General features: G+C 35.2%; 1 protein-coding gene, 1 non-coding gene and 1 pseudogene across 2 annotated transcripts; all 3 read right to left on the bottom strand.

Annotated features, from left to right (window-relative positions):
• Window positions 1–3,347: 3,347 nt before the first annotated feature.
• Window positions 3,348–3,458, bottom strand: LOC113001526 (uncharacterized; annotated as a pseudogene).
• Window positions 3,459–13,734: 10,276 nt separating this feature from the next.
• On the bottom strand, window positions 13,735–13,813 carry MIR10193E (microRNA MIR10193e). The gene has a single exon (NR_161686.1). It is a non-coding gene; the product is annotated as a microRNA MIR10193e (primary transcript).
• A 708-nt stretch (window positions 13,814–14,521) lies between these two features.
• On the bottom strand, window positions 14,522–19,616 carry LOC102661438 (uncharacterized). Its single transcript, XM_014774672.3, has 12 exons — window positions 19,405–19,616; window positions 19,156–19,245; window positions 17,388–17,588; window positions 17,085–17,303; window positions 16,730–16,993; window positions 15,979–16,650; window positions 15,652–15,890; window positions 15,403–15,570; window positions 15,226–15,330; window positions 15,076–15,145; window positions 14,878–14,973; window positions 14,522–14,796 (listed from the first exon to the last, which is right to left on the bottom strand). The coding sequence occupies exons 6-12, from the start codon at window positions 16,390–16,392 to the stop codon at window positions 14,740–14,742; spliced, it is 1,149 nt and encodes a 382-aa protein (XP_014630158.2). The 5' UTR covers window positions 16,393–16,650; window positions 16,730–16,993; window positions 17,085–17,303; window positions 17,388–17,588; window positions 19,156–19,245; window positions 19,405–19,616; the 3' UTR covers window positions 14,522–14,739.
• Between the last annotated feature and the right edge of the window lie 939 nt (window positions 19,617–20,555).

Raw genomic sequence — 20,555 nt, 5'->3', positions numbered from 1 at the left:
GCAGTAATGGAAGGGGTTCTATTGATAAGAAAACATGCAGTGGTAACACAATCACCCTAAAATGAGATAGGAACTTTAGACTGAAAAAACAAAGCTCTTGCTACATTGAGCAGATGTTGATGCTTCCTTTCCACTACTGAATTTTGTTCTGGCCTTTCAACACAGGAAAATTGATTAAGAGTGCCCATGGAAGCCAAAAACTGAGTGAGGACAAGTTCCTTAGCATTATCAGACCTGAGGCATTTGATAGATACACCAAACTGAGTCTGAACCATGGTGAAAAATTGTTGCACATAGATTGAAGCTTCAGATTTGTTCTTAAGCAGAAATAGCCAAGTGAATCTTGAGCAATCATCAACCAATGTAAGGAAAAATCTCCTTCCCTCATAGGTAGGGTGAGCATAGGGACCCCATATATCACAGTGAATTAAGTCAAATGGTAATTTAGATAAATGATTAGAGTTAGGAAAATATAATCTTCTAAATTTAGCAAGTGGACAAACAGAACAATTAGAAGAAGAGAAATTAGGAGAAAGGTGCAGACCAATTTTATTATTCAAATGTTTGAAAACTTTGTCTGAGATATGACCAAATCTAGAATGCCAAATATGAGCATTTTTACAAGGAATGGAATTTGTATGGGAATTGATAACAGGAAAAGTAAATTTGCAATCAAGAGTGTCCTTGAGATCTAAGACATAAAGGCCTTGGATGAGAGCCCCTTTACCAATCCTCTTGCAAGCTTGCTTCTCCTGAATATCAAATGCATTTTGGTAAAAAGAAATGGACAAATTAGGAGTGGTTAGAAGAGCACTAACTAAAATTAAATTGAATTTGAATTTAGGAATGTAGGCAACATTATGCAAGAGTAAGGTATTGGTTAAGCAAACCGAACCAATGGCAATGATAGGTATAACATCATTGTTAGGCAGAGTGACAGTTTTATGAGAAACAAGTTGGTAAGATCGAAAATGATGAAGGGAACAAGAAATATGAATGTTGGCACCAGAATCTAAAAGCCAACAATCATGAAGAAAATTAGAAGTGGATGTAGAAAGGATTATACCACTGGTAGAAGAAACACCTTGAGGGATGACAACATTGGTAGCATGACTTTCTAAAAGATTCATCAATTGGCTATATTGTTGGGCAGTAAGTTGAAACTGGGAACCCGAGTCACCAGAGGAAGATGGTGAGTGAGACATATCTACAGATACTTGTTGAGCAACCTTGTGTGGTGGTTCAGAAGATGAATAATGTTTCTTGACTTCTGAGGAAAAACTAGTCCTCTTATAATTTGGAGGATAACCATGCAACTTAAAGCAACGATCCTGAGTATGACCCAACATACCACAATGAGCACACAAGGGGCGATTCTTGGAAGATCCTTTGAAGCGATTGGTAGGATGATTGCGTGCAACAGAAGAAGGCTTCAAGGCAAAAGCATGTGAAACTTCACTAGCAGAGGTGGAAGCACTAACTTCCTTTTGCTTTTCTTCTTGAACAACTAAGGAAAAAATCTTAGTTACTATGGGAAAGGGATCCATGGATAAAATTTGACCTTTGAGAGTAGAGAAGGATTCGTTCAACCCCATCAAGAACTGCATAGCATACTCCATTTGTTCAAAATCGCCCCAAGGTTTAATTCCTCCACATGTGCAACTATGTGAGGGCTTCAGTTCTGATAATGACTCCCACAGAGAACGAAGCTTGGAGTAGAAAGAGGAAACAAACATGGAACCTTGTTACAGAGTGATCAATTCATGCTTAAGTTGAAAAATTAAAGGACCATTTCGTTGCTCGAAACGTTCTTGAAGATCATCCCAGATTGCTTTGGCAGAAGAACAATGTAAGATACTGACTTGCATTTCTTTGGATAAAGAATTAAGGAGCCAGGAAGAAACGATACTATCGTTACAATGCCACAAAGCATGAGTGGAGTGACCCAAAGCAGGTTCAGGAATTGAACCATCGACAAACCCATATTTGTTCTTCCCATGAAGAGCCATGCGCATTGCTTTCTTCCAAGAATTGTAGTTGTCACCGGTAAGAGGATGAGAAACTAAGGCAATGCCAGGATGGTCGGAAGAATGAAGAATGAAAGGATTAGAATCATCAATGGCAGCCATGGTCATGAGAGAAAAAAAAGAAATAACTTCAATAGGAAGAAAGAGGTACGAGCGGAAGTGTGGTGGGCCCATAACCCATAGGTCCCAGGATCGCAACCTGGCTCTGATACCATATCAAGAATGAAAGAAATGAACGATAGTTTTCGAATTCATTCATCAAAGTATTACAAAGGTGATTTATTTATACAAATATAGAGAATAACCAACTTGAGTAACCAAATTCTAGTAACTCCTAGTATCTAACTTCAATAACTTCAAGTAACATAACTAAGTAACTATTAACCTAACTTCTAATAACTCCTAGTAACTAACTTCAACCGCTTAATCGTGATATTAGTATAGTTATTAGAAAATTCTTTTTTAAAAAATATAGGTCAAACCATATTATATTATTTTAAACAAACCATATTAGTATAGTTATTTTCAATGAATTTTGACTTGTATGTTTAGGTGCTGAATTTTATGCAGTGGTGCATTATGTTGTTTTTCATTTTTCATCTTCTTTGCTTATAACAAACGAAGTATTTGGTTCTGGTTTTTTTTCCCATTCAATGTTTCTTGTACACATATCTAACTTAGCTTTCTTTTTGAAATCTTCAGGATCTAGGGTTTTCTAAATTTCTAGAAAGTTATAATATGAAGATCGAACAAACCGAATATGAAGAAATTGTGAGTAGATTTATTAATAAGAATGTTGAAATTGCCTGTACATTTTTTCAGAGAATATTTCACTAAATTGAATTTTAGCCTGCTTAGCTAGTTATGTATTTTAATTCTATTGATTGGATTGTTGTATTTCACTATTGTTCCATTTTTAATTCCACTCATCAGGTGGAGCATAGGTAAAAAATAACAAGAATCATTCCTTTTAGTTAGAATAAGTGCCAAGAACTGAAACTTAATTGTGGTTGAATTTGTTTGTGTGGAAGTTGTGGCATAGACTGTTTGTTAGTTTTGCCGGGCAGTGAATGAGTTTTGCCTTAGTAAACTGAGGCCTTACAGAAACATGCTGTTATTTCTGGACTGGTGCATATGAATGTGATATGTTGTAGAGTTCCTTGAGATTCCAACCTTGCATTCCTATTCCCTAGTATTTGCAGAGGGATTGGAAATCTCTATGGGAGTATGATAGTGGCTTACAACAAATATGGTCTATAGGAGGAATAGGTTGGGCAGCAGAGTAGTTTCCAAAATTTGAAATACTTTGCAGGGTCCCCATAAGAAGACCCCTTTAAAAAAAATTAACCTATGCGGCTTTAAGTGACAAGTACATGGTATTCTTTAGTAAAAGGTGAACTTATAGTTCGCTATGTACTCATCACAACTTCTCATTTCTTTCTTTCTGTTTGATGAATTGAAAACCATGGCAAGAGAATATGTGGACAGATTGTAATGTCTTTGTGGGATGTGAGGAATCTAAAGTGAGAAACCAACTTAAGGCATTTCTATTTGATTGCGTAATAGAATATCCATTTGAATGCCTGGTTTTCTTTTCCCTTTTTGTTTTCTATTTTTTCAATTCATGAGATGTTAAAAAGCTTTGAACATCAGAATATGGCTTTACAATATGGGCCTAAATTGGGCCAGCCATCAGTATTATTACTTAATGAACCTCCAAGCTACTTGGGCCACACCCCCTCCAAAAATAAAAAAGCAATGGGATGTAATTGGCAGGCACCTCGAACATCTCTGACTTCAACAATTGGATTTCTGACATGGAACTGCAGGAGATCAAATCTTTTGGTAGCAGATTTACTTGGTTTAGACCCAATGGATCTGTGAAGAGCAGACTAGACAGGTGTCTGGTCTCTGAACAGTGGCTATCTCATTGGCCTGATTCCTCACAACATGTAATCCAAAGGGACTTTTCAGACCACTGCCCAATTATCTTGAAAACATATATGGTGGACTAGGGCCCTAAGCCCTTTAGGGTGCTGGATTGGTGGCTCAAACACAAAGATTATCAAAGAATGGTGAAGGAAACATGGAACAGAGATCAGCAGGTTGGTTGGGGGGGGAATTGTGCTTAAAAATAAGCTGAGGAATTTAAAATCCAGCTTAAAACAGTGGAGTAGAGAGTTTGGGGATGTCAAAATGAAGAAAATTCAGTAGCTGAGACAGCAGCTAATTGACATTGACACTATTGCCTGTGATAGAATTTTGACTGAGGCTGAGCTTATGTCCAAGAAGTCCATACAACATGATCTGCGGATGGCTTCAAATGCTTATGAATCCCTATTGAGACAGAAATCTAGGGCTAAGTGGTTCAAGGAAGGTGACAGTAACACAACTTACTTCCACAAAACCATTAATTTCGGAAGACATCATAACACCATCCATGGAATCTTCATTGAAGGGATATGGGTCCAGCAACCTAATATGGTCAAGGATGAAGCTGTTAAATTTTTTGCCAAAAGATTCACTGAGGAAAACTTCTCCATACCTACTTTGGATGGGGTTCACTTCAATATGATTACTCACAGGCAAAGGAAGGAGATGACTGCCCCTTTTTCTGACCAAGAACTTAAAGAAGCTATGTGGAGTTGTGGAGGAGACAAATCCCCTAGGCCCGATGGATTTAATTTTAACTTTATCAAGGAATTTTTGGGGGTGTTAAAACCAGAATTTAGGAGATTTGTGGATGAATTCCATGTGCATGGTAGCTTTCCTAAAGGCAGCAATGCATCTTTTCTGGCCCTAATTCCTAAATCAAATCACCCTCAATCACTCAATGACTATAGACCCATATCCCTTATAGGATGCATGTATAAAATAATAGCCAAATTATTGGCTAATAGACTGAGGATAGTGGTGCTTGGCCTTATTGATGAAAGACAATCAACTTTCATAAAGGATAGACATATCCTTCATGGAACTTTGATTCTCAATGAGGTTGTTGAGGAAGCTAAAAGGTGTAAGAAGCCAACTTTGGTATTCAAGGTGGACTTCGAGAAGGCGTAAGATTCTGTTTCATGGTCTTTCCTGGATTACATGCTGGATTGGATGGGCTTCAACCTTACATGGAGAAAATGGATCAAGGCTTGTTTGCAATCTGCCACAATATCAATCCTAGTAAATGGCAGCCCTACAAAGGAATTTGTTCCCACTAGAGGTTTGAGACAAGGGGATCCTTTAGCCCCCTTGCTCTTTAATATAGTGGCTGAAGGTTTGACAGGAATGATGCGGGTAGCAACAGCCAAGAACCTGTATAGAAGTTTCATGGTAGGGAAGCAAAGTGAGCCTGTAAATATTCTGCAATATGCAGATGATACAGTATTTGTGGGGCATGCTTCATGGGACAATGTCATTGTTTTGAAGCCTATGCTGAGGGGTTTTGAATTGGCATCTGGATTGAAGATTAATATTGCAAAAAGCCAATTTGGGATTTTTGGAGCTGGGGCTAATTGGATTCATGAAGCAGCACAATTTCTGAACTGCAGACATATGGAGACTCCTTTCCATTATCTGGGCATTCCCATTGGGGCAAAGTCTACCAGCAGCTTGGTGTGGGAACCTCTGATCAACAAATATGACGCTAAGCTATCTAAATGGAATCAGAAAATGTTATCTATGGCTGGGAAGGTTACTCTGATTAATTCTTTCTTGACTGCCCTACCCATATATATTTTATCTTTTTTCAAGCTCCCACGAAGAATAGCTCTCAAACTTGTGTCCTTGCAAAGGAACTTTCTGTGGGGGGGTGATCAAGGGCATAAGAAAATCCCTTGGGTGAAGTGGGATGTCATATGTCTCCCCAAGGAGGATGGGGGCCTTGGGGTCAAGGATATTTCTAAATTCAATCCAGTTGTGGGCCAGAATACTAATGTCAAAATATGGAGACTGGTCAGATCTTAGTAATGGAAGGGACAAAGCTTGGCATTCTCAATGGTGGAAGGACCTCCTAAAGCTATATCAGCAGCCTGAGTTCAGTCTTATTCATCAGCAGATGGTATGGAAGGTAGGTGAGGGGAAAAAAATTAAATTCTGGAAAGATAAATGGTTGGGGGATGATTGTAAACTTGAACAACAATATAATTAGTTGTTCTTGATTAGTGGTCAGCAGAATAGTACCATCTCGAACATGGGAAGCATCTCTCAAGGCAATTGGTGTTGGGGCTTAAAGTGGAGAAGGAATCTATTTGATTATGAGCAACATATAGTTGTGGCATTTATGGAAGCAATTACTGATATACAAATCCAGCCTCATATGCAGGATATTATGGTCTGGAAAGCTGATCCCAGTGGTATATATTCCACTAAGTCAGCCTACAGATTATTAATGACCAGCAATCAAATTCCAGAGGCCAACATCTTAAAGACAATTTGCTAATGATAAAAATAAGCAAAACCACAAAAAAATCTAGCAACTCTTACCACCGCAACTAAACATAGACCTTAGTCATTAAACATTCCAAAGAAGTATGCAAATAATACTACTATGAACATCACTAGCTACAGGCTCACCATGCAGTAGGCATAATCACCATTCGTATTTCATATTTTTAATAGAAGATAAAACACATGCCAAAAAAGTTATATATCAAACAAATTTATATGGAAGGCATTTGGAAAATTTGTGACATACCAAACAAGTGCCCCAAACTCCAAAATAATGAGATAGTGAACCAAGCAGGATCCTTATCACTAGTTATCTCTATTGGTGCTCCAAGCAGTCTATAGATTTAATAGAGACAAACTTCTACATGTTTCCTAAGTAAACTACAAATGAAAAAGAGACCAAGCTTACCTCGAACCCAAATAGTGACAATGGCAGTGAGATCTAACAAAATGGCACGAAACTTTAAGCTTTCCTCGTACCTCAGTCAGCAATACTGCAACTGAAGACGTATTATTATTATCATCAATAAAACATGAACACCCAAGGAAACTTAGCATACACGAATTTGACCTACGTATCTCGCGGAGAAAGCTTTGAGCTTTGAGCTTTGAGCACCCACGAGTGTTTCAGCACCCTAGTAGCAACAGTGTATGTAGGGTTTTCTTCGAGAGAGGACAATGTGGGTTCTGTGGGGTTCGAGCGACGACAATGTGGGTGTCGAGGGAGTGGTTTCCGGCAGATTTCAGGCGGGAGGAGAAAGAGAAGAGCGATTTCAGGCAGGAGGATGACAAAGAGAAGAGGGAGGGCAAGGTTTTCGAGCGCGCGCGGCTTGTGAAATCTCAATTTTTATTAACTTATAAACATAACAACATCAGTTTTTTAAGGATAACCGATGTTAACTGAATATAGTTAACCGATGTTAACATCAAATACATTACGTCGGTTTTTTAACAAACCGATGTTAAAATCAACCCCTTAACATCGACTTCCTCAAAACCGATGTTAACTCTATGAAGTTAACATCGGTTTTGCCCAAATCGATGTTACCATATTCATCTTAACATCATGCTAACATCGGTTTTTTAAATAACCGATGTTAACATGAAGTAGTTAACATCGGTTTTGCTAAAACCGATGTTAAGTAACTCCATTTAATTACAAAAATGTCAGCGCTCTTTCGTTAACATCGGTTTTAGCTATAACCGATGTTAATAGGGCGATGTAGAAAGCTTTTTTTTAGTAGTGATCAACTCAAATATAGGGTTTAGGATATCACATCCTTAAAATACATCAAATTTAATTTTTAAAATTCAACCAAATGCATCAAATTTAATTTGAAATCCAATTGGACGGGTCATGAAATTCCCAAAAACATTTGATATAATTTTGGTACGTTAACATCATAGGATTACGGGCAGGTGCAAGTTTCGATCCTTTGACTTCCTGTTCTAAATGCAATGTGGCATCTTTAACATGTTTGATACACAATGCAGTACAAGAAGAAGAAAACAACACAATAACACAAGTTATAGGATAACTTTTCTTGTATATCGTTTGATGAATGATGAACCGCACAAATCTATTAACACCAAATTTAGCATAATACTCTTTTTAATTTATCTTAATAGTATGTTTACTTAACTATTTGAAAACATCACCCTCCCGCACCATTCCCATTGTAGTGTGACTGCAAGTGAAAGAGCAAAACAGGATCCACTTTGAAAATGACGAGTTGGTTTGGATTATCGTCTTCTAGTGCATAAAAGAGTAAAAGAAATTCCCCATGTAAATTAAAATGAGGAAGAGTTGCAACCGGGGTGAGAAAACAGAGTGAGACATGCAAAGTGGAAGGATAATTTTTTACTTTTAATTCTGTTATGCAGGACAGTACGTTGATATCTTATTTAGAGGATAACAAGATTTTATGTTAAAAAACATTCATTAAAAGAATATTAATCTTGTTAAGTTTTAGGTTTAAAGCAAGTGCAAGATCAGTTGGGAAATGAAGATTGCTTGCTGCCGTATAAAAAAAGATTAGTTATATATAAGAAACAAAAAAAACTCAATGCCTTATGCCCTATATATATGGTTGTGTGTATGTAGGATTTTCCTTCACATTTTATACAAACTGTTGCCAAACTAAGCCTCGAATATAATGCCCAATAACTTTACAAACACATCCAATAATGAGTTACAAAAGTACAAAAAATATGGTATTCACCTTGATTTGTGGATTGGCAACCAAAAATCCAAACGAATTGAAAAATGCCTGCCCCAAACGAATTGAAAAATGTTCCTATGGTAACTGCATTGATCACATTGTTACTCTGTCTTCTAACCATCTCCTCTTGGGCATTACCATCACCATCCTACCAAATCAAACGATTAGAGTGGGTAAAATTAGAGGGGTGAGGGAGAAAAAGTTAGTGACAAAGTATCCATAAAAGAACTGAACGAACCGCAAGAAATAGACTGGCTCTTAAATACTAATGCAATCTCTCAAGATTCTAAAAACTATTATTCCAAACATGGCAATTTTCGCCAACCGCTATAGGCAATTTGTGAAGGGAGGCCCATCATGGGGCCCATAAGGCACATGGCAAGCTTATATGGCAGAATTTCACCCTTTCACCATCTATCATTGATAACACTGTTAAGAAATAGACCTGAATACAGATCCATAATTCAGGAAATTGCAACTTTAATCTCATATCCATACTGAATGAGTACTGAAATACTTGGCATCAAATTCATTGCCTGTGTTTAGTTTAAATGGAATATTCTCTCCCCTTATGCCATTTTTTTGTAGAAACTAGTAAAACAAGAAAGCTATTCACTTACTAAAATAAACTAAAAAATCAACAAAACAAAGTATCAATTAAAAGTTCTATATTTAATTCAATTCAAAAGTTACCCAATGATCTTTCAAATTCTAGTTATAAAATGTAACTTATGTGGGTATAGAGCACAATGCACTATAGTATCCAAATCCATACTCAAAGAATCCTAGCAAGTACTCATCCAATCCAAATCAAATTTTCATGTCTAGACAATTGACTTCCTGTTAGGGAGAAAGAAATTGGGACTCACGAGTAGCGAGTAAGCACGGGCAAAAGAGATAAGCGTGGGGAACAAATCCAACACGGTACAGTAATGGCAACCTCCTCCGTAACCTGTGGGACCTGCATTTGCAAATTTCAAAATGTTTAAATAAAAAACATTTAATAATGACATATAGGATGAAAAAGTTAGATATTAGAATTACTCATCCAATTTTACAAAAAATCACAATTCATTAAAGCAAGTTCAGTGAAATTGCACAAGACCAAAATATCACTGTAATCCAGCCAGTTCTGGTCATATTTCACTAAAGCATCACAGTGAATTTAAGGATCCAGCAAAAAAGGAATGAGAATGCATCAAAGTACTATTGAATTCAAAATAAAAATTAAGTGTGCAATTTAAGCTGTGCTGTGATTTCTGAAAATTGCCTTGTAAGTAGTGTATGAAAGCTAAATTACACCTGAAGGTGATGTAGATGTGATGTAACTGGCAAATTGAAAAGATACTCAAGGTCACTGGAATCAATTTAGTCAGACAAACTAAACAACCAATACAAAAACAGTTAAAATTTAATTTTTAAATTGTTAATACCTGCATAAGCTGCATGTTAAATACATCACTAACTGTCATTTTTTTAAGGTCTTGACACCTTTTAATAAATTCATCAAAGGAAGGACATGTCCCAGAGCGTTTAACATTGTCTTAAAAAATTTCTGATTTGTAATATTGAGAAATTTCTTGGGTAAGATAACCATACTTCCTTAGAGTATCACCTAAGCCACTTGTTCTCTGTACATCAAATCCCTCCAATATCTCTGTTGTAAAACAATTGTATAATGTGGGATTAAAAACTCTGAAAATGGGGTTAATGTTTTGAGTTTTTAGGGATATAGGCAAAGAATTTGAATAAGCTTCACTCAAGAAAAATCTAGAAACCTCGTGCAAAATGGCACCACCATAACAAAACATAAGTACTCTATCCACCACATTACCAAATAAACAAAAAAGTTGTTAATGTCAAATTTCTGTATTAAATGCTTTATCACTCACATGCTCCAATAAAAATTCTGAAATGATACTTTCAATCTTCAATGCAAAAACTACAAGAAACACAAATGAACAATGCAGTATTCAGAAGCAGCTAATTTACAGTTAAGAGACCAGAGCAGTATACAACCTTAGAAGCACGGATGCAGCCGCGCAGGGGCGTGTCCCACGTTGGAATCGCACTGGATATGGATTCAGACACGACTCACGTCTGAGTTCGCTAGACACGGTTGGGTCACCAGAAATGTGCAATTGGACACGGCCTACTATCCGGACGCGGTCACATCACCTATTTTTTATTATTTAAAAAAAATAATAATAAAATGTTTACAAAAGAGAACAAACCACCTTAGTTCTCCTTCTCACACACAAAATGAACCTTCTTCTTGTCCTTAACATTTCCTGCTCTGCAAGCAAACCAAACACCATCGTCGGATATGCTAAAGCCTTAAGTTCATTTATAAAAGTGTGTTTTGTGTTAAACAAGTGGCCTCAGATATCTTAAGAAGAGGGGGTTGAATTAAGATATCACAAAATTTTTCTTAAATAAAAATTCTATTTTGATTTTAACCCAAAACCCAAGACTCCTTTCAAAATGAATTACTAAATAATTATGTAAATTAAACTTACTGAACAGAAGCAATAAGCAATAATAAATAAATGAGTTTAAGGGAAGAGAAAATGTAAACTCAAATTTATACTGGTTCGGCCACACCCTTGTGCCTACGTCCTGTCCCCAAACAACCTGCTTGAGAGTTCCAATATCTTGCAAAAGCCCTTTACAAGTTCTGAACCACACAAGGACAACCCTTCCTTTGTGTTCAGATTGCTTTACAACAAGAGACCCTCGATCTCTTAATCCCTTTTCATAAATAAGATGAAGAGAAGAAGAAATCTCTCTTGAAAGAGATAGATTGAACAATGGAGCACTCAAAATAATTCCTTATTGAATTGCAAGTGTATTGGTCAAGGAATTTTTTAGAGGATAAGATAATTTTGCTTTTGAGAGGATAAGACCTTTTTTGTTCTGAAAAAATCTGAGCAAATTCGTGTTACAAGTCACATATAAATAGACCCTTGATGGCCATTAAAAAATCATTTGAACAGATGTGACTCTTGGAAATTATTTTCTGAAATTCTCCTCTAGTAATCAATTACAAGATTTGTGTAATCGATTGCAAGCTTTAAAAATTGAATCAAAATGTTCAATAACTGCTGGTAATCGATTACACATTGTAAAATTTGAATTCAAATTTCTAATGATTGTTATAAATAGTTTCAAATCATTTTGGCCACTGGTAATCGATTACATCCTCTAGTAATCGATTACCAGAGAGTAAATTTCTTGAAAAAAACATTTTAACTCATATTCTTTGGCCAAACCTCTTGTTGTTTCAACTTGGAATTCACTTCCTAAATCACTAGAGATCTTCTTGATGATGCATCTTGAATTAAACTTGAGAAGCGCATGATCATATGGCATCATCAAAACATCAAAGTCAAAGTCTTTGCTTCTACAATCTCCCCCTTTTTTATGATGACAATTAAATTCCTGAAATCAAGATACAAGATAGAATATATGCACGAAATAACGTTACGTTCACTTATTCCATACTCCCCCTATGTTTTGGAATTAATGATCTCTTGATTTCTAAGCTTCTAAACCACCCCATTTCTCTCACCCTTTGGCAACATCAAAAAGCCAAAGTACGTGGTAAGCAACACAAGGTGGAAGAATAATAATCAAATATAACTAAAGTTCACATAATCATTCATAAGTCAAAAACCAAATATAATCCAGTCATAAAATATTAAGTGCCAAATACCGAAATATAACTAAAGTTCAGAAAATGATAACGTAAAAAGCATAGCCAAATACACGGCTTAAAATAAAAGATAATAATAATCTAAAACTAGGAAGGTGGTGGAAGGTCGAAGCACCGACGAAGATAACTCACATCCTCTTCAAGCTGGGTAATGCGGGTATCTATTCCTTCAATGCGACCATCCAAGGAATCAAAGTGTTCGCCAACATAGGTGTGGACGCCCCGTAATTCCGAAAGAACTTCATTCATAAGGGCTGAGGAATCATCTCATTGAGGCGGAGGAGAGGGAGTACGTTCGTCTTATGGAGGTTGAGTGTCCTTTTTTAGCCACTGTCCGTCACGATCCTTACGGTAACCAAATGAAGTTACTGCACCAGCACCAATGGCAAAAGATCGCTTGACTTGAACAAAAGGTTCATCATCAAGAGGAATTTGAAAATGACTGAGAAAAAGGGTGACCAATTGAGGATACGGAAGAGGTGCATTGGCCCCTAATGCCTTATTCATTCGATACCTAAGAAAGTGAGCCCAGTCGTTCTGACGACCGGTAAGGAAAGCCCACATCAAAATCAAGTCCTCCTTAGAGACTTGAGCCAGATTAGAAGAACAGAGAAGCAAAATTCTAACTATGATATAGTGCATGATGCAACAATCAAAGGTTAATGATTCGGCTAGCAATCTACCGGTCATATCAGCTTGGTCATTACATACCATACGGCGAGCATCATGACTAGAATAGTCAAACTTCCAGTCATCAACAATGGTGCCCTCAAAAGGTGCACCTTGACTGGGTAATTTAGTTAATAAAAAGAACAGAGATTGATCAATGATCATAGAAATACCATGCACCTCAGAGCGAATTGTACCATCCTGAATTTTTAAATTACTGTAAAAGACTCTAACTATTCAGGATAATAAGGCAATTTTAAGGACATAAAATCAACTAATCCAAAGTTTTAAAACACTTGATAACAGTCAAATGTCTCATCATTAAAGAAGTCTATGTCTAGGTACTTAAGGTCTAAGATGATCCTAGAAGAAAATTGAGAAGTGTACCATCACTATTAGAAAATATGCTTTCTACATCGGTTATTTATGACTTTCAACATCGGTTTTTGAACCGATGTTGAAAATACCGACGTTGATAGTATTATCGTTAACATCGGTTTTTTAAAAACCGATGTTAACGTAAAATTACCAACATCGATTATATAAATAACCGATGTTGCTAATATGAATGACACCCAAAAAATGTATATTAATGTTGAAAGTTAACATCGGTTTTTAAAAAAACTGATGTTAACGAATGTGTTAATGTTGACAGTTAACATCGGTTTTCTGTAAAAAAAACTGATGTTAACCAATGTGTTACTATTGACAGTTAACATTGGTTTTTTTACAGAAAACCGATGTTAATGTTAGTTAACATCGATTTTCTGTAAAAACCGATGTTAACGAATTTGTTAATGTTGACAGTTAACTTCGGTTGTTTGTAAAAAACCGATGTTAACGAATGTGTTACTATTGACAGTTAACATCGGTTTTTTCAAACAACCGATGTTAACGAATGTGCTACTATTGACAGTTAACATCGGTTTTTTCAAACAACCGATGCTAACTAACGTTAACATCGGTTTTCTGTAAAAAAAAACGATGTTAACAAATGTGCTACTATTGATAGTTAACATCGATTTTTTCAACAAACCGATGTTAACGTTAGTTAACATCGGTTTTCTGTAAAAAAATTGATGTTAATGAATGTGTTATTATTGACAATTAACATCGGTTTTTTCAAAAAACCGATGTTAACAAATGTGCTACTATTGACAGTTAACATCAGTTTTTTCAACAAACCGATGTTAATGTTAGTTAACATCGGTTTTCTGTAAAAAAAACCGACGTTAACGAATGTGTTATTATTGACAATTAACATCGGTTTTATCAAAAAACCGATGTTAACGTTAACATCGATTTTTTTAAAAAATCGATGTTAATGAATGTGTTATTATTGACAGTTAACATCAGTTTTTTATAATAAAAAAAACGATGTTGTTTTCAGGAATTTTTTTTAAATAATGTCTCTGTTTTTACAAAAAAACCAAAATTTAACCTGTAAATTTAAAATCAGACCACATAGCACACAACATATATCATTTGCATTCTGCTTACAAATAGGTTTTAGCAAAAAAACTAGCTATCAACAAAGGTTATTCAATGTTAAGATGAAACAACAATTGTAAAAAATGTAATATGTAAACTAATTAAGTAACCTAAAGTTACATAGTTGCCTAACATCCTATGTTTGATTTCTAACTTTTAGATAATACTGTGCCCATTAGATGCGAAGCGCCTTGAATCTCTCTGCTTCTAATGGTCTAACTTCATTAAAATACTGCATGATCAAATAAAAAAATAAATTAATAATGTAATAACAATTATAAGAAAACCAACTTTGTTTGAAATAAACAATTACCGTCTTCCAATTATTCCTGAAAGTTCCTAAGATTATCATGGGCATCCAGTGCATCACGTAGTAGTCACATTCAGTGATTCCTTTTTGTCTATTACACTAAATATATAATGAAATTTGGATATTAATTAAACGTTAACTACAATTAGTGTACACACACATAAAATATATATAAGTAGAACTTTTATTTAAATCACATACCTTAACAACAATCCACCTAGCAACAACCTTGGATTTAGGTTGTGGAGTATCATCAAGTCCTTTCAAAGCACTAGTGTTGAATATGAGGAACATTAAAATATTGATGTTGTTGAGTTAAGCCAATGAAAATGTATTGAAAACAATATTGACCTGTTAATTATTCTCTTAAGGTAGTTGTCTGGCCTGTTATGTAATGAACAAAACCAGACAACTAGGTTTTCCTTAGGTAGAATGACGACCATTTGCCAGTGTCCACTGCAGTAGAGACGAATATGGATTATTGCAGTAGTATAGATTATTTAAATTCAATTGTTATGTTTGACTTACCCATTCAGGTAGGCTCCAAGGTAAACATCTCGTTTTGAACTCTGTATCCAACTATTGATGTAACTTTTGGATTCAAATTGTGATTGCCCAGATCTCTGAATGGACTGTGGCTCGAGGAATCCATACACATTAGAATTCCCCGCTCGCACACTTGTCTCAATCAGATGGCTGTGTTGTTAAGCCAAAGTTAATTATGTATGAATTTAAAACAATTACTTTGGTAATTAACAGTAATCTAAAATGACTTACAGAATCCACAACTGTATAACAGATATGCTGAGACATTGACCACCGTGTGCAATTTTAGAGAGATCTTCGTGCTTTATATACAACGGGAAGTTTTGATTAAACACCCCGAATATGGTAGCATCCCACATAACCTGGAGAGGCTTCAAAAATAGTTGTGGGATGGTCAATGTCATCAGGTACAGGGGATCATCGACTTCTTCATCCAGGCTTTCTGGACGTTTTGTTGGAGACACAGCTGCCTATTGATCAAACATAGTTAATTAGCAAGTTTTGATTACAGTGAACAAATTAATTAAAAAAAATAAACATATAATCAGAGTAAAATACTTGTTCTGATAAACGCTTCACAAGATGTGTTGGCCAAACAAGGAAGGTGTTAAGTGCCTGCCCCACTAAGGTAACCTCGACAGTGGGTACAGGAACGAGAGCCTCTACATCTTTAACCTCCTCAACACCAACCTTGACTTGGCCATGCAACAAAGGGATGTTGTGAACTGTTGTGGATCCCTCATAAAGTCTTCCTAGGGCAACCAGGCGGGAAGGATTTTCTTCAATGTATAGCCCGCATTTGTCTGAGTCACACGTCCCTAAATCGTTCCCTGAGGGAGCAACACAACTGTCCTTTGTGCTGACACGAGGACCTGAGGGACCAACCTCTGGCTCTGGAGGTAGTGCAAGTCCCTGTGATTGCATCTGAGACTGAAACTGAGACTGCATCTGGCTGAAGGATGTCATCATCATTCGAGTCACTTTTTCTGTGATTGACTCCTCCAGTTGGTCTCTGATTTGTTGGGTAAGCTATTCTAGGTCTTCAAGAGGCATGGAGGAAGAACTGCGGGATGTTCGTGAAGCCGATCCAAAGTATTGCTTTATGGTGACACCGGCTCCAACAACACGAACACGACTAGGGTGCTCTGGTCGCCCAATGACAGTAGTCAGGATATCCTGACGTCCATGGGGGACGAACGATCCCTGTGACGCCTGCTCGTCCAAAGAATCCTGTACCGAACACATATTTGTCCAAGGAATTCACAAAATACACAAAGATAATTACAATTATTAATTAAAAATTATTTACAATCCTGTCAGCTATTTCATTTGCTGCCTCAGACGTCATCTGTCCAGTTTTCTTCGTGCGGGCCATCTTTCATTTCACGTGGCGTCTGATGGGAGATGGAGGGTCAATGATGCTCCCAGTGCTTCCAGACTGGGCAGCTTCTTCCAGTCTTCTCTTTGTCTTCTCAGCCATGAGCTTTTCATCTAAATATTCATAACCCCCACGAGACAGTACGTGAGGGGCAGTGTTTTGCTTCTGGGAGGCCTGTGCCTTTTTCCTCACATCCTGCAAAAGTTTAACATTAATGAAAATGATTATTACAATAAATTATAAGTGATTTTGTTGTGGAAAACAACTAAAATGACAAAGTACATACCTCCCATGAGGGGTCTCTGCGGGTCTGACAAAATTGGGTCCATTTTTCCTTGCTAATGCCATATTTTTCACAGACAATGTCGTCCACACCGTCCTTGTCGGCTGCAAGTGCCCATTTCCTAGTCAAGTCAAATTTAAACTGCCTCCAGCGCTCGCCGACAATCTGAAGCATTTTCTTCTTTGTCCTACCGTCAGAAGCTTCAGGGATTTCAAATTCCGCCTGACAAACAATAAATTAAGTTTTATTGTAAGTAAATAACAAATTTAGACTATTAAAGAAAATCAACGAAGAAAACTCAAATACCTGAATATCCTCCCATATCAAATCCTTCTGAGTAGTAGGGACTTCCTTCCAGGTGTCATATGTGACGTCGACCTTATCACGAGCGACAATCCCCAAATATGTTCTTAATTTCTTCTTGTGGGGACCGTCGGCCTTGCCGGTAGCAGGATCGACGTTGACCAAATCTATATAGCATCCCTTGAATCCAGCCCTTTGATAGATCTACAAATAAAACAACTTTTGGTACATATTTTTCTTATAAATGATTCGCAGTTAAAGAAATAATTTAAAAAGATTTACAGAGCTTACTGAACTCAAGACCCGAAAAGGATTTCTTGGACAATTTTTATCAGTAGTAATAAATTAATAATAAGATAAGAAACCTCAAATTGAACAAGCATTTTCTCATTCAGGACTAGCTTCTGTTGTTTCACACCAAAGAGGATACGGGTACTTCCTTCTGAAAGCTCTATACCCAAATATAAAATCAATCCAGCATCATATGTAACAGCCCAAGGAACTAGACTTTCGCAATCACATATTGCGCTTCAATTTCAGCCCAATACTCTTTGGGTTACAGCCTTAAAATAAGGAGTTGGAATTCACACAATTTCTTCAAGGCATATTTGCCAGGTACACTATTTTTCTTTTCTTCCCAAGTACAAAATTATTAAATGTTAGTTATTTGGGACATAACTAATATTATTATTATATTTTAACTTTTATTATCAACTATCAAATATATATTATATACAATATATTATTAGGATGACTTAATTATCAAAATGGTCACCAAATTATTTTAAATTTTTTAATTTTGTCCCAAAATTTTTAGAATGTTCAATTTGGTCCCAAAATTTTTAAAAGGTTCAATTGGATATTCAAGTCCTTAAAAATGAATTAATTTAGTCCCTAAATAATTTTAAATGGTTCAATTTGATCCTCAAGTTCATAAAAATTTGAGAATCAAAATAATTTATTTTTTAGTACTTGATGATCAAATTGAATCTTTTAAAATTTTGGAACCAAACTGAACCATTCAAAATAATTTAGGGACTAAATTCATAATTAAACATATTGAGATCAAAATAAAGAAGTATTTGTAAAATTAAACACTAAAGATAAAATAAAAAAATCATTTAAATTGTGGCTATTAGCAGAACGATTATTAATTACAAAGGGCAGACATATAAAAATCATGGCTATTAATTAATCTCATGTGGTAGTAGTACTATACAAATTCCAAAGCAAGTATTCCAAAATATTCTAACGTAATAAAATTACTACTCATCACACGTAATAAAAGTACACACGTAATATTCTAAATCACACGTATTAATTAATCAAATGTGGTAGTAATAAAAATACTACTAAAATTATCAATTCTCCTTTATTACCAGTGGGAATAAAAAAAATCTAACATATGAAGGGCTTTAATTACATGCACCTCATAATTTCAATCTCAATACATCATCATAACAAATAAAGGATTTTACACACACTTCAATTATACACGTATAAAGCTTATATAAAAATCATAAAATTAATTTCATGACTCACACCATACAAGGTTTATAATTGTAATGATATGTTCTAAATTTCCTCAATAATGTTGACGAAACATTTGGATGAAGGCCAGATATTACATTGAGTTGGAAGTACACGTTGTCCAGGCAGTTTCAAAGTAGGCACAATTTTAATCCATATATATGATGTTTCTACTTTGCAATTAATTGAATAAAGCCCAAGATTTTAAACTACAAAAAATGAGGCTGGCTGAGGAAATTACCAATTAAGCCAAGTGCTGTCACAGTCACCAATCTGAAATTTCCTTGGTTTTGCCCCCTTGGACTTCAAAGACTACGATTGGTTTTGCCCCCTTCACAGTAATCAAATGGACAATACCACCGTTAATACCCTTTTTGCAAAGGAGAATCGAAACCTTTTTGCAAAGGGCACATCCAATCGAACACAAAACATGGAAAGAAAGAATAAGGTGTGTGTGCAGCGAAATCGGTAACGGAGAAAAAAAACTGACCTAGCGAAGCTATGAGTGCTACTGCAATGGCGGAGAAACTGACCAAAAGCGAGTGCTACTGCGATGGCGGAGAAACTGACCAAAAGCGAATCTCTGTGTGCTGTGAGGTTTAGGGTTTGGGAGTGAATTTTATTGAATGTAATTGTTGCTGCTGCTGAAAAAAGAATATAAAACTTTAGTTTCCCTCTTTGACATTTAGTTAATTGCTGCTGCTGTTTTGTTTTTTTAATACCCTTTTCCTTTATGTTGCCATTCACTCGAAAATGAAACATACATTTAATATATGTTTGACAAGTATTTTTAGCTAACATATTAACTAAAAGTACAATAAAAATAATTTAATTAATTAAATATAAAAATAAAAGAAATAAACATATGCAAATTGAGTATTAGTCTATTAGGTTAAAATTGTAAATTTTTAAAGAAAAAATACTAAAGTCACAAAAAAAATAAAATTATGAATCAATTATTAAAGAAAAAATAAAATAAAAATTTAGCCTAATCATTTTAAACTTCATTCTTTTTGTATGTTTATGAGTATAGTGTTGAATTTTCTATTCCGATAATTAATAATGTGAGTTAATTTTTTATTCTGATAATTGAATTTGTTTCAACTTTCAATATTTTTTTGTTGTTTTTTTTTCTTGAATTAAAAAGATTAGCTTTTTGTTTTAGTTTTTCAAATGACTTATAGTATAATTATATTTATCTTAAAATTCATGTTTTTCATTATTTATTTTTTTATGAAACAGTAGATAGAAATAGAATTTAAGGTTTTTGGATGTATAAAACTAGTGCCCATACCCCGTGTTGCTCAGATACTTTTTTCATCTTATAAATTAAAACATAAATAAATTAATATATATATATATATATATATATATATATACATATTGTTTTTTAATGACATGATTACATATATTATATTTTGTCAAATACTTTTTTATATATAATATTTTTAGTATTAAATAATCTTTGATTATCTTCATCGCCACATATTAATATCCAGGTATATTTTTTACTTTTAATACGATAACATATAATTGTTCATGAAAACACATTTAGAGATGTCACCATACCATTATCAATTAACAAGTTCATTATGTTTTCCACTTTTGACATAACCCATTAAATTTTCCTACATGAAAGAA

Source organism: Glycine max, chromosome 4 (genome assembly GCF_000004515.6).
Source record: "Glycine max cultivar Williams 82 chromosome 4, Glycine_max_v4.0, whole genome shotgun sequence".
In the NCBI taxonomy this organism is placed as follows: domain Eukaryota; kingdom Viridiplantae; phylum Streptophyta; class Magnoliopsida; order Fabales; family Fabaceae; genus Glycine; species Glycine max.
The sequence above is the reverse complement of the archived record's forward strand: the minus strand, read 5'-3'. Positions and strand labels throughout refer to the sequence as shown.